The 17,486-nt window shown below is 44.6% G+C and overlaps 1 protein-coding gene across 4 annotated transcripts in view; it reads right to left on the bottom strand.

Annotated features, from left to right (window-relative positions):
* Nucleotides 1-9,313: 9,313 nt before the first annotated feature.
* zeb2b (zinc finger E-box binding homeobox 2b) overlaps nucleotides 9,314-17,486 on the bottom strand; it is an 85,207-nt gene continuing 77,034 nt past the window's right edge. For 2 of the 4 annotated variants that reach the window (XM_085801539.1, XM_085801530.1), the window contains exons 8-10: nucleotides 15,324-17,332; nucleotides 13,352-13,454; nucleotides 9,314-11,511 (exon numbers count right to left, since the gene is read on the bottom strand). In XM_085801539.1, coding sequence (XP_085657665.1) covers nucleotides 10,940-11,511; nucleotides 13,352-13,454; nucleotides 15,324-17,332 — 2,684 coding nt within the window. In that variant the 3' untranslated portion in view covers nucleotides 9,314-10,939. Of the gene's footprint in view, nucleotides 11,512-13,273; nucleotides 13,455-15,323; nucleotides 17,333-17,486 lie in introns of all 4 variants that reach the window. The other 2 variants (XM_085801522.1, XM_085801512.1) reach the window with 1 other exon arrangement.

The following is a 17,486-nucleotide window of genomic DNA, read 5'->3' on the forward strand; positions in this document are numbered from 1 at the left end:
ATTGAATAATACTTTCTCGTGAGGCTTTGATCTCGAAAAGCAAGGCAAACCTAAATTTTGTACAGATTAAGGGTTGTTCAAAGCTGCAGAAGGACGGCAGTTTTTTTTTCATCCCCTCTTCCCCTCCACCTTTTAAGTCGCCTGAGTGGAGAATCATTACACTTCAAAAGTACTGGTCCTCGCTGTAAAAGCCAATCATTAAATAAAAACTCAGGGAAGAAATACACCTAATTACGGGCAGACAAATGCACATAATTCTCCCGTTTCTCTCCCCCCTCCTGTAGAGCTCAGAAATGCTTTTTGAAAAAAGAAAAAAAATGCACGTCGTCAACCGTTTGGGGATTAAAACATACAACAGCTCAAGCACTTTTCACTTTACGTGTCGACGTTGAAGAGAAGAGAAAAAAAAATTACACAAACTAATTCCTCCGAGGACAGGAGTTGTTGTCGGGTGTGTGGAGGCGTTTGGAAAAGTGGCACAACCCGAGTCTTTGCAACACAGACGGTGAGGCTCGCTGCACTGCGCCACGGCTGAATCATCTCCTCATGCATTTATGAATTTACTACTCGCATGTCATTATGGGTGAGCGCTGTGACAGAGGAGTGCACCGGGTCAAACTGCACGAGAGGAGGAAGAGCACAGTGTCCACAGATACTTCTCTGAGCAACCTTTATTCCCACGAGAACTTTACAGCAACCGATCAATATTTTAATATTAACGACCGGCCACATGACCACCGGCAAGTGTGAGAGGTCACTCACAGTGATGGACTCACAAAGAGTCATCACCCACCTCTGCAGCTCCCTTCAGTTTCATTGTCTGGTTTGTGGAACAGAAACTTTACTGTTCAGGTCTCATCAGTGTCACTTCCACACTAACAAGCTGTAAAAACTCTACGACACCTGCTCAGCATGAACATGGCAGCCAGACAGAAAAAAGAGACCAAACACAGAGCTAATAGAGAGAAAAACTGGACCAGGAACAAGTTACAAGATGAATATTGAAAAACAACACTCTGTTCTCTCATGCGAGCTGAAATGTATGACTCTAAAACGCCAAAGCTCTCAATAAAATATAAGAAACAAACACAAAAACAGAAACTATCATTTACTTAACTCCTCAAATAACCCCACAACAAGCTACATTTGTTGACTGTCATTAAACTGAACTGAGGTATTTTTCAACATTCGTTACAAACATCCAAGAAGACACTTGAACACAACACGACTCTTTTCTGTAGTTTTCAACTGAATTGTGATTAATCTACAGCATAACGGATAAATTACAGAGGTGTACAGCCTCAGCTTCACATGTTGAACCAAAATATCTGTTGTTATACTCAGTCACAGTCTGACTCTGGACACTGGTTAGAGTCTGGTTTTACACACTGAATGGTTTCCCTATTGTGCGATTTCATGTTGGTGGAATTCTTACAAACACCATGTGAATATCACATTACTGATTTGGTCCACGCACCATTAACCAGTGAACTCCTCAAAGTTCCCTTCACCCATTACTCCTGTCCCACATGTTCATTTTCTTAAGATATTAGGCAATTTAATTACAGTTAAGAGCATTAAGGAGCAATTTTAAGTATAATTTGCAGTTCATGAACTGTTTTTGAAAATTACTCTTAATATAATTAACTTCTGTCATTAGGCCTAATCCCTGCAGGCTACAGAGGGAATGCTTCCTTTAAGAAATTACATACATGTAACGCTACATTCATTCCTTTTCAGCAGGAAGGTTGGACTGCAAAGGTTCGTCTCCTCAATGGAGTAATTATCCATTTCCAGTGAGAGAGTACAAAACAGTGCTAAGTCCATTAACGGCTGGGAGTCTCTCTAGCATGAATAATCATAAACCAACCAAAAAAAGTAATTGGCCTGTTCAGAAGACGAAAATACACAGAGAGGGAGAGGACACATTTCAAGTTCATTTGCTTGAGAATTTAGGGGAAAATGCCAAAAAAGGAGGGCAAAGGGCAAGAAATCATGGATTTTTTATGACCACATTAACCCTGCATCGAATTGCACTGTCTCCTCATTCTCTGGTGAAGTATACCGCTTAATTAGGGCAGATATTTCCTTGTCGAAAATACTGGGGCCCAACGTCTAATTAAATCAAGAGGAAGGTGGCGTATTAGTGATGGGAACACCCAGGCAGCCATCCACCATCGGCCATGATGCCTTCATAAAAAATGCATGCAGCTCCCCGAGAAGAAAAGCTCTAATTTACAAAAAAAAAAAAAAAAAGAGGAGAGGAGAGGAAGAGGCTGAAGATTCATCCGGGGCCCGGTCTCAGCGGGGCGAGCCTCGCACCTTGACGGGTAAATGATGGTTTGCTTAACGTCTCCTCTGATGAGGTTAAGAACGTGTCACTTTGTCTTTGGCCGAGCTTTAATCAGGCTCCAGCCGGCCCTCTGGCACGAGCCGAGGCTTCGCAGGCAGCGCGTAACTGACCGGTGATTTAGAATGATATGATTACACCTACACCGGCATGCTGCGCCGTGGTGTGAATTAGCCTCCCTCCCTCTAGAAAATGTGTAATGAGCGATGTTCCCTGCTCCCAGCTGGGGCCCTGCGGACTCAGCCATGAGCCGGCATCCTAATCAGCCGTCAGCCAAAAAAGCCGCTGTTGCCGGCGCATTAGAATCTGTGTTTGTGCATATCAAAAGATTTCCACAAACGCATTGGCAAAACACATAATCACTTACCCCTCAGAGAGAGAGAAGGGAGAGGCTGGATGGACGACGGACAGACTGACAGAGATCATTTCCTTTGAGTGTCGGAGGAAATCGCTGCCGTCACGTGACGGGGCTGGCAGCCGGCGTCGGCCCGAGCGTTTCAACCGGAGGAGTCGGTGAGGAAGAGGGAAGTCGAATTCGACAGCAGGAGCGGAGAGATGATCAAAGTCCTAATGAAAAGATGAAGTTTGAGGCTGTGATGTTTCCTGCACACGAGCTGAGAAAATACCATGAAATGACCACTGAGCTCATCAAGGTCTGTCACAGCAGGTGTCTGCTCCTGTTTTAGCTCACATGATGAAAACCATTAAAATGGTTTCATTAATTAATGATAAACAGTTGCTGACATAGATTAGAATATTTCCCACAATCCAATACAAAAAATGTGCCAAATACTCAACAGACTGTAGTCATCTATCTGTGTTATAGCTTGTGTGTGTGTGTATTTAAATGCATTTACCTTGTGTGTGTGAGTGTGTGTCCATGCAGCTGGGACTTGATTCATTTCCCTCTGCAGAGATTCTTCACCTTCATCACTGATGAGCACAAACAAGCTGAGAGAGAAAGACGATCAGAGAGAAGCAGAACATTCACCTGCATCAATCTAGAGAGATAAAAAACACATCAGTGTCAGGGCTCCACACTCACTTTTTTTCTAGGAACAAACTGGCCCCTAACTTTACATTTTTGGGGCACAAGCAGAAAATTTAGGGACGACTTGCAAAGCAAATATTCACATTTCTCTCATTATTCACCTTTTCATTCATGATCCTCACTCACATTGGCCTTTCACTTGATTGCAGATTCTTTGAGTCGCCCCTTTCACGTTTTCCCAATGTTAAAAGAAAAAGAAGCAAATTTACTGGTTGCACATGCACAAGTACAGTAGATGAAAAAATTTACTTGCACATCTCAAATTTTAGGGGTAAAATGCCTCCATTTAGGTGAAGTCTGGAGCCTGGAGTGTTTTGGATTGAAACAATTTCATTGTCACAACAACAACATGAAAAACAGAGAGGTGGCAGCTTTAAACCTGGAGCAGGTGACACACCTGTAAACAGACCTACAGTCAGACTGCACTGAGAGTAAATCTTATGAACTGGAAACATACACAGGACTGACACGTACACCTGTAGATACACACAGGTGATACACCACAGAACTGCACCAAAACATTGAGTCTCAACATCAACACATCAGTCTACACCGGTGGTTCACAACCTTTTTGGCTCACAAATTGCTGGGGGCCCCATCAATCAAGATGTGCCAGCTCAGATATTTTTTTTTTATATTTATTTGAACTTGATTTAAAAGTATGAAATATAGTTCTTTAGGATTGTGTGTGGTGTTTTTAATCTCTTTTTTTTTTAAAGAATTTAAAAACAATTTTTATCAGAATTTTTTTTATGTTTTTATTTAGCCTACTGCCATTTCAGGCGACCCCACTTGAATTCCAGTGACTGACTGGGACACTCACATACACACACATATAAGCAGAGTGCTCATAGCCTAGTACTGTTCAGGTTGACCTAAAGCAAATAACATGAGGGTGTCACATTCCTGCAAAAACAACCAGAAAATACTAAAACATGGACCTTGTGTTAGTAAACATGATTTATCCATCCACATTAATGTATCAAAACAGACAGCGGTTACCTGTCAGTGGTGACAGCTCCGCCTGTCTCTGCTGCTGCTAATTGCTGCACCTGTGCAGGCCTACCGTCAGCATCCTCCGCTGCAGCCCGGTTGCTAATGCTAATGCTAACAGGCACGAAGAGAAATGTGCTGGTGTTTGCTTCGGTTTGTTTGTTTTTACCGGTTCCAGCTTCTCCTCCGTCCCCGCTCTTTGTTTCGGTCCAGTTTCTCTGCTCCGTCGCCCCAATGTTTTGTTTTTGTTGTGTTTTGAAGAGGTTTCTGCCTCGTGCTGCTGCACTGAACCTGCAGGGCAACACCTGTGGTCTTCCCTGCACGTGACGTCATTGGCCACGCCCCTCACAACCTGAGCAAAACTTGGCCTCCTCTGAACACCTCACTCACTGAATTCGTTTTTTATTTTTCATTTTTTTAAGTAGGCTATTTTTTTTTTTGGGGGGGGGGGTCGCCTTTAATTGACAGGAGGGTTGAGAGAGAGAGAGACAGGCAGTGGGAGGATGACATGCAGGACAGGGACGCTCAGCGCGGGATTCGAACCGGGGCCGCCTGCAGTGAGGATTATAGCCTAGTGCTCTACCAACTGAGCTAAACACCTACCCAAATTAATTTGAATTTAATGATATAAAAAACAATTGAATTACATTAAGTTAAAATAAATGAATAATAGCCTAATAAGTAGGCCTGGGTGTGGGTTAAAACAGGTTTATTGAGCAGACTACTACTAATTGATCCATTAATATGAATGAGTTGTTTGCTTCTGAACAACACCTGTATGTGTGTGTGTTTCACACGTGCACATGGAAAATGAACCAGTAAAGTTGAAGTGTTGCAGCTCTTTGCAGCAGCGGAGGCTCTGCAGGAGTCTGCCTCACCGCTGCCATACCATGACTCCGCTGTGCCAAACGCGGTGTTTCGGTGGGAGCGAGAGCATGAAACGCATAAATGCAAATTAATAAAATTCCACGCGGGGGTCTTTGCAGAGCTGTCCAACATCACCACGGTGCACCGAACCCCCTCTGATGGTGAGAGCATTGTTGTCTTTGTGACGCTCTGCAGCTGCTGCATTCACTGGAAGAGGCAGCGACGGGACCGAGTCCCCTCAGACTCACACTGTCACCTCCAGTTCACATGCCACTCAGCACTAAATGTGTCTGGAGCTCATGTGATCATAGTTCTTTTTTTTTTTTTTCTTTATAATGTATTGACCTTGTGTTTCATGTCTGACCTGCTTTGTGTGGCCCCTGCCTCATTCTTACCTTCTCTACCTCCTGCTAATTGCTTTTTGTTTGTGCTCTCTGAAGCGTGTTCTGAAATAAAATGGCACATAAATAAAGACAAGGGATATTCTCATATCCCTGGAATATGTATGCATCATGATGCTGGGCCAAGCTTTAAGTGCCAGGCTGGAGAGAGAAAAAAAAAGTAATGCAGTAACGTCCCCACATTAGGAAGAGGATGAGTTTCTTTTATCATCTTCTTCTTCCTCCCCCCCTCTCCCCCCCCTCCCTCCTCCTCTGTAGCACCGCTGGCACCGGGCTGCACCACCTGCTCCGGGGCTCTTTTCGCTCCGGCCAGAATGAACAGCTGGCTGCTCTTCTGACGCTCTGATTGGCTAATCCCTGCTGGTCACTTGCGCTTTTCCTCCCTGCATGTCATTGAACTTTCTCTCTCCCAGTGCCAGGTCCGAGGAGTGCTCTCTCTTTCCCTCTCTCTCTCTCTGTCTCTCTGTCTCCCGCTCTCGTCTTTGCCCAGGCCCCCGTCCTTCATGTGCCCTGCGAACGGTCCGGGTGGCATATGGGGATATGTAAATAATTTAATGAGGTCAAAAGTGTGAGAGTCTCCTCTACTGCACCCTCAGACCAGCCCTGCTTCCAGGGTATCAATGGGTAAATAAAGTGCTCAGTGCAGCAGTATCTGGGTCCAGTGTTGACCTTTATCACCTCCTCCTGAACAAAGCTGCTGAGGAGCCATCCACACATGCAGAGTCTGTGCATTGTGCCACCCACGTGCTGGAGTTCATGCATGTGCACCCTGGTGGGTGTCCTCCTACAAACAGCTCCAGTGGTCAACAGTTCCACCTTCCATGTTAATTTAACGTCTGGCTGCACTGGTGTTAACGTCTCCTTCTCCCTCTCCGCATGCTGAACCACCTCACTCCTTCATTTCTTTTTTATTTCGGGGGCTGATCTGTTCTCCAGTGCGGCTCAGACTGACTTCAACATGGAAAAAATACACTTCAAATCCCCAGTTGCAACCAAACCTCAGACCTATTTTCATTCACGGGCCTCCGACGTGTTGTCATGCTCTATCACTCTTATTTTGTGCATTAAAGCGTGATCTTTTTTCCCTTACGTCTTCATTTTGCTGCTGATGTTCCGTGCTCTGCCTCCTTTTTTCCATATTGTAACCCTCCTGCTTCTTAAAGCTCATTTACGTACTGGTTTTGTATTTTTAAAGCCGCGTATAAATAAAGTCGACTTGACAACCGAGAGCCACTGGGCCTGCACCGCGTACAGTGGATGACACATGAGCTTATTTTGTCTCATGCAGGTAGAAGAAGATGAATAAAACAAGACAAGAGGAGTGATCTCAATAGAAACAAGTCGATTTTACTACTAAGTGTATCTGTGGAAGCAGCAGAGTAGCCCCAGGCAAAATGTACACTTAGCTTTGGTCTATACGAGGCCCAGCAGTGAATCATCAGAGCTCAGCTGTCCAAAATACACCACCAATCTGGCCCAGGCATATGGCTGCATGACACTCGGATGAATTACTACTACACGCTCGTGTTGTTGTTTTTCCTCCCGTTTTAAATGTTGTATATGCCAGGAAACACTCCCAACACCGTCTCACATCAGAGCAGATCAGTGACGCCTGAGAACAGGTCTGAGGATTTTACATGTGGGAGTGAGGTCCAGCAGAAAGTGCATCTGACTCCTGCATGATGTGATGTGTTTTGTTCTTTTGTATCAGACCTGAAAACTTCTCATTATTCTCATTATTTCTCCTTGAAAAGGACTGAGCCTGGATTTCAGTGTTCAGTGTGTTTGCTTTAAACTGCTGGGCCTACCACATGGGTGGAGTTTGGTACAAAGGATGATAAAATGAGGGCTATAAAATTGAAAACTGGGCGTCTGATAGACAGGTTTTGATATTAAGTTCACAAAAAAATCAATTCAGGGCCCCATCATGAGGCTTGATTGCAATTAAAAGCCGCCCTCCACCGAGGCCGGGCTAATGCTCCGAGACAGTATTGATCAGTAAATGTAAGACTAGATTGGATCAGCATCAGCGTCGGCCACTATTCAAACACTGACAGCTGGAATTCATACAGACAAGAGAAATGACTTGTTGTACCTGGCTCATCCAACGCTGCCAACGTGTGCTGGGATGTTGGCTAAATAACGTTTCAGCTGAGCCAGTTTTGCATTGCATGTGTGGAGTTTCTGCCGTTCTCACCTTTTATCTGGTTTCTCCCTCAACATGAACTAATGTAATCTTTCCCCCATCTTTCTTTGCTGTTTCCTAATTCAGCAATTCCCCCTCTGCCTGCATTGCTCTGAGGTTGCAGGAATATTTCATCACATCCAACTCGAACTTTGACCTCCCTATTAGTTGCTTGTGAAGTCAGAGACCAGCGAATGAATTCAGGCTTGTATGCAAGTCTAATAGATGTAAAATGTAAAAGTGGAGGAAGGTTGAAATTTCTCTCTTAATGATACGATGCACTCCAGAGGATTCCCTCCTTGGCCGCCTTGACACGAGCGCTCATTTTTCGCATGTGTAATTGTCCGGGCGGTTCACAGCACATTATCAGATTCATCAGCTAATCATTTAAGACCCCCTCTTTTATCTACAAGATGGTCTGCGAATGATCCGACGCTGCACCGATCGATAGGAAAATCGGAATATGCAAAGTGCGTTCTGATGTTTGGCATCGCTCAACCTTTGGCGCTTTCATCTGGGCCTTTTGATGTTGCTTTTAATCTGCATAACGCAGTGTGAGTGGCTAATGGAGTCGAGCGTCTCCTTCAGTGGAGAGGACTCTGCTGCTGGACTCCACCTGTCAGGCCTCAGTGAAGTTTCTACATCAGGGTTAATGGCCGGAGAAACGAAAGCAATGAGTCCAGAATCCAAAGAGTTTCAGTTTAAAATGATTTAAAACACCTTCATTGATTATTAAAACTGATTGTTGATTAATTTTCTATCAGTCGACTAAGGGATTAATTGACTTCTGCCTAATTCCCACTATGAGATATGAGTAAATATGAATTTGAGATGCTTTAATAAAATCTTCTACAGTACGCCAGATGTTGTCATAATTAAAACAGTGGACAGCTGTTTGTTTAAAAAATAAATAGACATTTCTGAGAGAATGAAAGTCAGAAAACAATGTTTAAACATCTGTTTTCATTTTCTGTTTGATTGAATATTTAAAGTATGTATTTTTCTCTATTTTTCTCATAATCAACAAACCCCATTAAAATGCTCAAACATAAATCTTCAAAAATAAAATTCACAAAAACAAGTAAAACAGGAAAAAATGAATTTCCTGGGGATTTTTTTTTGTCAGTGGTGGATTAACACACATTTGCTGTTTTCCAGCTGGAGGATGAATCCATTGAGTCCAAATTAATTCCAGTGCAAAACTTTTAAGATCAACTCGACTTCTTGCTTTAAATTCTTGTGTTGTTGTTTGTTGTGTTGTGTTTGGATGTATGGTGTAAACACAGGTGAGAAAATGTGGCATCATCTAAATAAGACATAACCAAGCAGCAGATCTGGGGTCAGCTGAATTGAAAGTGTGTCCTCGGTGGTTTGTGTATAAAGTGGATCTGAGAGGAGAAGACTTTGCCAAAGAAAGCTGTACAGTTTGCTCTCTGAGAATAAACATGTAGTGCTGAGGGTTTGGTACTCTGTAATTTGGCTACTTTTATTCGAGCAGGGTCATTTTCAAGAGAAATTACAAATTAAGAATTCAATAATACTTTTACAAAGACATTTCAGGAAAGATTCTTCTTCAGTCATGATATCATACATAGTATTTAACAGTCCCTCTTCATTTTTTTAGCTTAAAAAAAGAAACAAAGATGAAGAAAGTGGAATTTTTCAGTCGAAAATACAGTGTTTTCACAATTGTATAAAAGTTCCCAAATTTGGAATTTTCCAGTAACTGGAAAATAAAGGAAATAAAATAAAATAAGATTAAACTTCGCATTTCACAATGTTTCAAAACACAATAAATGCTCTCTTTACGTAAAATTTGCCCCTATGATCGACACCATGTTCCTTTTTACTAAAATATATCTATATATTGAAGAACTATAGTACTGTACACAACAGTATGAAATAAATAAAATTAGGAAATATAAAATGGGCCACATAAATAATGTCTTTTTTTCAACCTACAAATAAAATGAATGCAATTTGCTGTTTTCAAAAATGGTTTGGTGTAATACTGACAAGTTAAAAGAAAAGAAACTGAGAAAACATTGCACAACATAATGTAAACTAAGGAACTGCTGCCTATAAGTCTTAATACTGACACGGGTGCTTCAAAGAACAACGGTGAACCATTTCATAATACTGAAGCTGGTGAACAAAAGTAACCTTCCTTTTACACAATACGAGGGTGGCACTTGCAGAAAACACACAGGTTAAAAGGTTTGCATATAAGGCTTCTTTTTTCTTATCAAAAACACCTTACAAAGGCTTCGTCCTTCATTTTTTTTTTTCGCCCCACACCATCTGTCCATAAACTGTATTTTCCCTTAAAACGAAGGTCTCTTTAAAACTTCATCCTCTCAATTAAAAAAAAAAGAAAAGAAACAACAACCTCTAAGCTCCTTCATACAGTCTTTTGTTTAAATTCCTTCATTTGAAGTTGATTCAAGAGGCCTAAAACAGTGTGGCTGGAGATGTCTGTGGCCGGGCAACAGGGTAAAACTAAAGACGACACCGTAGGTAGGTAGGTGATAACAAAGGTAATATCGAAGGACTGTAGTGCAGACACTACTGCTCTTTTTCCAACACTGTATAAATATATACATAGGCAATACTTTTTATTATTTTTGTTCATGATTATAGAAGCGGAGTGCAATTTGTACAAGTCACTAGTTGTGCTATAAATACTATGGAACACAGGGGGTTTATTTGAGGAGGTTAGCACCACACATATTTTTAGGCCTTAGTACTGTACATTTTTTGAAATGTATTCATTTATTCATTGTTCGGTTTGCATAATGCAGCTTATTTCACAAACCCATGCCTCCCTTCCCTAAACGCCTTCCTCCAGATTGATTTTTGAGTCCATGTCTTGTTCGGCAGACGTCCCCCCACCTCCACCTCCACCTCCCCGAGGAGTCTGTCAAAGAAAGCTTCCCGGAAGCTTCAGGCACGTGCACGTACAGCTTAAAACACGGTGTTTTAAACCGAGTAGGTAAGAATACTGAACCGAAAGAGAGAAACTTAAAACTTCTAACATGGGAAGCTTCTGAAACGTCGTCGTTGTCGTCGTTTGTCACCGTCGTCGTCGCCGATTACATGCCGTCCTCCATCGTGTCCTCGTGATCCGATTTGGTTTCCGTTTTGCCGTCCAGCGAGCTATCGTCCATCGAGTGCTCTCCGTTCTCCTCCTCGTCCCTCAACGTGTCCGGGTCTGTGTCCATGCTCTTGCTCTCCTCCTCCTCCTCCTCAAACTCGTCCTCTCTCCGCCCTATCTTGGCGTACGTTCCTTCCACTTCCTTCCGTCCCTCTCTGATCCCTCCGTTCACGGCGTCGTGCCTCAGGATGGCCTCGCGCTCCGCCAGCTCCGGGTAACCCTGAGGTGTCATGCCCTGCAAGTACGCCCGGCTCATCAGCAGCTCCGTGGGCTCCAGGTGGCCCTTCTCGCGGGCCTCCCTCTCGGCCGCCTCCCGCTCCTCGGCCTCCCTCTTGCAGTAGGAGTAGCGGTGGTTCATGTGCTGCGAGTAGGAGCCCGAGTGGGAGAACCTCTTGCCGCACTTGTCGCACTGGTAAGGCTTCTCCCCCGAGTGCAGTCTGGAGTGCTCGATGAGATGGTGTTTGTGTTTGAAGGCTTTCTTGCAGATCTGGCACTGGTGTGGCCTCTTGCCTGCGGAGACACAAAAACAGAGCGGGGACGTGAGTGGCCGGCCTCGCTCATCCTGCTGCTACAACACATTACACAAGTCAGAAGAAAGCAAAAACGTTGAGGAAAAACTCTGATGAATTGGATGGCATGGAGTAAGATGACATCACGGAGCATTAAATCCAACTCTGACTTACGACTTAGGGCTATTTGTTTATTCAAATTGTGAGCACGATGAGAAAGTGCGCTCGCATTCGTGGGCCTACATTATGGAAATTCCCTCCTGTGGTTGAAGCATGGAGAAACTCGACCACAACTACTTATTTTAGGCCTGCGTGCCACACTGATGAATGCAACATAAATAAACTACTGCAAAGCAAACAAACAGAGAAGGCGCGACAAAGGAGTAAACAAATCCGAGATGGAGCGACGGGGAGGGGAGGGGCCGGCGGGGGGCTCCGAGGGGTTGCCCTGCTTATCTCCCGACGCAATTCGAGTTCATGGTGACGCCTGGCCCTCCATTAGGTTTTGGGCTGGGGCTCCTCCGTCGACCAAATGTGACGGGGCGCTTCGGATGCCAAGGCAGAAATGAGAAACCCAAGCTGGCCACAAGGGCAGGGTGAGATCGTTTTATGACACGGGGCCATAAACTGTCTGGCTAAATAAATGTCCTCCGGCTTGTAATGTGGCCGCACGGCTGCTGTTACACTCACAGTTTATTCCAAACACTCGCTGCTCGCCCACCTAAACTTCTTCCCTCTCCTGCGACCTAAAGTCACCGCCATGTTTTTTCTTCCACTACTAATAAGTCTCCAAACATCTAATGTTATGTTGGCTTCCTCCTCTATGTCACTGCTGCTCACCACGTGTGGAAATATGGCCGCCTGTCTCACACAAATCACATGACTCCCCTCTGACACCGGCTCCGTCAGCCAGCCAGCCAACAGGCTTTCAAACTCAAACTTCAGTCCAACATCTGGCCGCTTCCCCTGCACTTCTGAGCTCTCGTATTATTGTTAAAAACAACGGGCGGCGACACCGACATGAATGCGTGGCGTCCTGAGCCGAGATGCGGGGACGCCGCGGAGATAAGACGGCCCGTTTTTAAAGAGTTCAGCGCACTGTTCTGATGGTGCACCCTCCCTCGCTTTTATGTCCGAGCAGATAACATGAAGGCTGCATAAAGCAGTGCGCGCTCTGCTACAGATAGTGGATAAAATAAATGATGCAACCTAGTGAAAGAGGATCTCTGTATAATAACTATAATGAAAGACTTGTTATCAGTGCTCTGAAGCTTCTGAGCGCTTCTCCGCTGATGTGATCTATCGCCAATAATGGGGCCGATAAAGGCATTAGGGGCCTTTTGCTGGCTTTATATATCTAGGTGAATTGATGTGTGTCTTTTGAGATAGTAAAATGGTTAATACAGCAGGATATGATTGGAAAATAAAGAGCACAATCACTTGAAAAGATAGCTGAAGTCTTCCCTTTGCTTGCCTACCTGCATTAATTACAGATTACACATATTTTAGAGGGGAACACACAAAGCTTTAAAACACACAAATTCAAAGTTTAACTAGTCATTCGTTGGCATCTCAACCCTGTCAATGAAGAAGCACGTTAGGTGTTGGGTTACAAATACAACTTAAGGGTAAAAAACAGAGAAAGAAAGAAGGAGAAAAGGGGTAACAAAAATATATATTCATACTGAGAGGATTTGGCAACACAAACATTTAAAACATAAAAAAGCATGGGGTTTAAAATAAGGGTCTAGAACAGTATATACCTGTGTGTTCATATTTGTGTCTTAGAAGGGAACTGCTCTTCTGGAATGTTTTGTCGCACAAGTCACACGCGTACATACCACTTTCGGTCTTCTTAATCTTCTTCCGCGACAGACAGGAGTCGGGGTCTGTCATGTCGTCCAGCCCTGACATGTAATCTGGTGTACCGTCGAGCAGGTCCCCCTAAAAACACACAAACAAATAAAAACAAAACAAAGAGAGAGAGAGAAAACAAAACATAGCAATGAATTTACTGTGTTGTGTGAGGGGAGAAGAAAAGTTTGCTGGGGAGGTGGATTCTGGGAAACGGTAAAAAAAAAACATTTTAATATTGTTCAGGAGCGTAGAAACATCGGTTTAGTCGTAGTAATTCAGGATTAAATGTCATATAATTGCAATTACAAGACATATCGCTGTGCAAATATTGCTTTTAGTCAAATAAAAGTTATTCAGCGTTCAAAGTGTGCCACTTTATGTTGCCAGATAAAACAGTAAACTGCACTGTAACCTCCCCCCACCACCACCACCACCAAACAATCACACTGTGCTCCATGTTCTCATGAATTTTTGATCAGCAGCACATAGCAGCATTGATTTCTTATAAAACTTTCAGCTCTGGAGTAATATCAGCCATCTATAACTGACACGCTCCCCATTATGAAGCTCGGCCATAATGGTGTGTTCAGTGTGGTCTAATTTTGTACAGGAGAGTTAATTCTGCACATTCCTTTAAAATTCTCCTTTATGATAAAGATTAGTCCTCCACTTTAATTGATGGAGAACAATATTACGACATTAGAGGAGGCGCGGTGAAATTGCAAACTCATATAATGATTAAAATCAGAAGGTGCACCTTAATGGCCAATATTGAGCCACCAAAGCTTCCTTTAATGAATATGTGTGTGATAATGTGTGGACAGCTCTGCACTGTGTTTTAAGAAGGGACCACTATCACTCTGCAATCAATTTGAACTAAACGCCTGTAGCTGTATTTTTAAAATCTAATTTAATAACTTAGAATAGGAAACATTATTAATACTTTTTTTCATCAAAATGGTTCCCTCTATGTTAAACAGCCTTCAGCATTCACTGGTAATGAACATGGAGACTGTGCATTATTAATCCACATGTAGAAGCTCATTTTGGCTGTGGCTCTCTCTTTAAAATGCAGCAAAGTTGCGATGGGAAATTTCACAGAAGTGCACAGCTCCGGGGCTCACCTTTGTCATTTTTACAAAGGCCTTTCACCCATATTTAATAACAAAATATGTGAGTGCAGGCCAGCGCTGGAAGACGACTGGAGTCGGGAGCATTAATGTGTTCCACACGCAGCAGCGGGTAAAATTTACAGTGGAGAGTGGTAACAATTAGAGCTTTACTGAGATTAGATTTTAGGGCCAACATCGTCCCTGTTATTTATTTGAACCTGATGCTGTTTGATTTGTTTTGCCAGCGCTTAAATTGGACTTTTCTGAGGTTAGAAAATTAAAAACTACTGTGATTCTGGATCAAGGTTTAGTGTGGAAACCCTTCAGAACGGCCCCCTAAAACCATTAAAAAACGGAATAATTATAAATCTCATCGCTAACATTCAGAATGTGCAAATGAAAGGTTGGAGGCTCATGAAGGCAGCATGAGATAATCCATTTAAAATATGATGAGAAAAAAAGATGTGAAGAAAGTGGCAGCAAATCCTGGAACCACAAATATTTGGCTTTTTTCTTTCTAAAACAGAGAAAGTGATGAAGAAGATCCACAACTGACTGATATTAGTCTCATTATCATCACTAATATATCAATCTCAGACTGTAAACAGCTGAACCCCTCGTCCTCCATGACACCACTAATCATGTCACTTTTTTTTCCCAGCCCGCGGTCGTGTCACAGCTGTTTATCTCCATCGCCTTTGTCAGCTCAGCCTACCTCAGGTGAGAGTGTCTCTCTCCTGCCTCTGAAGTCAGTTTTAATTAGTACAGAAATGAGTTCAGATCATTTTAGGGAATCTGAATGAGCCTGGGGCTTTTTACATAAAACCACAGGTGGCTTATTTACCTGGAAACCTGGTTTCCGCTGGTACTTTCTCCTCTGCTGCATCTCGGCAAAGGTAGCTGCCCCTGCTGCGTAAGTGTAGGCCATGTGCGGTAGGAAGCCCATTTGATCCATGCCCGGGTAGGGCCTGAGACCTGGTATGCTGGCCTGCATCGGGGGCATGAATGTGGCAGGTGGGAAAGCGCTCTGAGGTGGAAGTGAAGTGTACAGGGGTTTGGCAGCAAACGGGTTAATGCCGAAGATGGGGCTAGTGCTTTTTTCAAGGTTTCCGTTGTTCATGGAGCCTGAGAATTCCTTCTTGAGATAGGCCAGGTTCAGAGGCTCCTCGAAGTGCTCTCTTGGAGACGGGACGTTGTTGTGGTCCATGCTGATGCTGTTGACTTTAGGCCTGCTTTTGACAGTCAGTGCGTGCTTGGGTTCCTTCATGAGTCTCGGCAGAGACAGGTCCAGCGGCTCGGCCTGCAGGTCTTCTGATGTCAAGCTGTTTGGAGTGTAGGAGCTGCTGTGGGAGTTTTTGGAAGATGTGGAGGACAGGTTCAGCGGGGAGGGGGTGTTGCTGCGGGAGTGGTCCAACTTTTCACCGGCGGCTTTGGCGTTGCCGCTGAACTGGTGGTTTTTCAAATGTCTCAGCGAGTTGTCACAGTTGTTCACGTTGTTGTGGAGCTCGGCGATGGAGGGGGACGTGATGCGGTCAGTAGGTTTCATGAGGGACACAGGTGACCTAGCTGCCATAGAGTCTTTTGGTGGAGTGTGGTGGTTATTTGTTCCGACAACCATGTCCGAGTTGTTCCTGTGCTCTAGTGGTGGGGTCCTGGTGGTGCCGTACTGGTACATCTTCCGCTGCTCGAACCACTCCTTGACGAATTCCTGAGGAAGGCCCACTGCTATGGAAATCTTGAGCAGCTCCTCCGAGTTGGGCTCCATGTTCATAGCGAAATACGCCTTCAGCACGGACATGTGGTCCCTGTAGGGGTTGAGGGGCACGGTGAGTCCCTTCTCAGACAACATGGGGGAGGATAAGTGGCTGTTCTTCTCCATGAAGATCCCTGGTTTGTTGGGCATCAGATTCTCGCTGGGCTGCAGCACGGCCTTGATCTCCTCGTTCATTTTACACAGGTAGCGTTCGTGCTGATGCAGGGGGATTGGCCCGGGGAAGCTTTCTTTGCAGTATTGGCAAGCGTAAGGCGTAAACATGTTGTTTTCCTGCACCTTCTCCTCCACACCTCCTTCAAGCATGTGGTTGGGTTTCTCTCGTTTGATATTGCTAATCTGTCTCTTTGAGTCTGCAGTCAAGCTCTGGAGGCAGGCTTTGGCTTCGTTCACTTTTTCTAACGTGTAGTCGATGATGTTTTTGGTGGCGCCGTTGTGATTGACGAGGGGAAGACCAACCTGAATCCCGCCTGATGCCAGCGCCTGTTTCTGCTCCTCCACCTGGGACCCCAGCTCCTTCATGTAGGCCTTCAGCTTGGACAGCTCCTCGGGCTTGCAGTCCATTTTCTGCCTGCACACAGTGTTGTCCACGATCTGGAGAACCTTCTGCACCTCGCTCAGGTTGTTGGCCAGCGGGCCCGGGTAGCCCAGGAGCTGCGACTCCAGGCTGGCTATCCCCAGGTGCTGCAGGGGGCTCTGGGCCGAGCCGTGGTGGATGCCCAGCGGGCTGCTCCCTCCCATGCCTCCGTTCATGAACGGCCCGGGGGCTCCGAAGCCGTGAGAGGCCATCATCAGCTTGTAGTCGTTGAAGTCCAGCGGCTCCGTCTTGATGTTAAGGTGGTTGTTGTGGTCGGGGAGGCCGAGCGGCTTGCCGTTCTCCAGCTTCTGCCTCAGCTGGGTGATGGCGGAGTTGGTGGGCGAGGAGGAGGCGGAGGTTGGGGAGGAGCCGGTCTTCATGTTGCTGCGCATCCTGCCGTTCACGGCGATCAGGCCAATGCACTTTTTGCTGCTGATGTGGGAGCTGTAGGAGCCCGAGTGGGAGAAACGCTTCTTGCAGTTGGGACACTCATACGGTTTTTCACCTGAAACACAAAATACACATCACGTAAGACAAGTGGACTATTTGTAGTTTAGTTCTGTGGTTTGATTGTAGGAAACAATGAACATAAATCAACATTAACACCTTCAGAGTGACTGTTCATGAAGATTATTTTAAAGAAAGATGTTTTAAAAAAT

Source organism: Trachurus japonicus, chromosome 2 (genome assembly GCF_045865225.1).
Source record: "Trachurus japonicus isolate A0001 chromosome 2, Traja_1.0".
Lineage (NCBI taxonomy): Eukaryota > Metazoa > Chordata > Actinopteri > Carangiformes > Carangidae > Trachurus > Trachurus japonicus.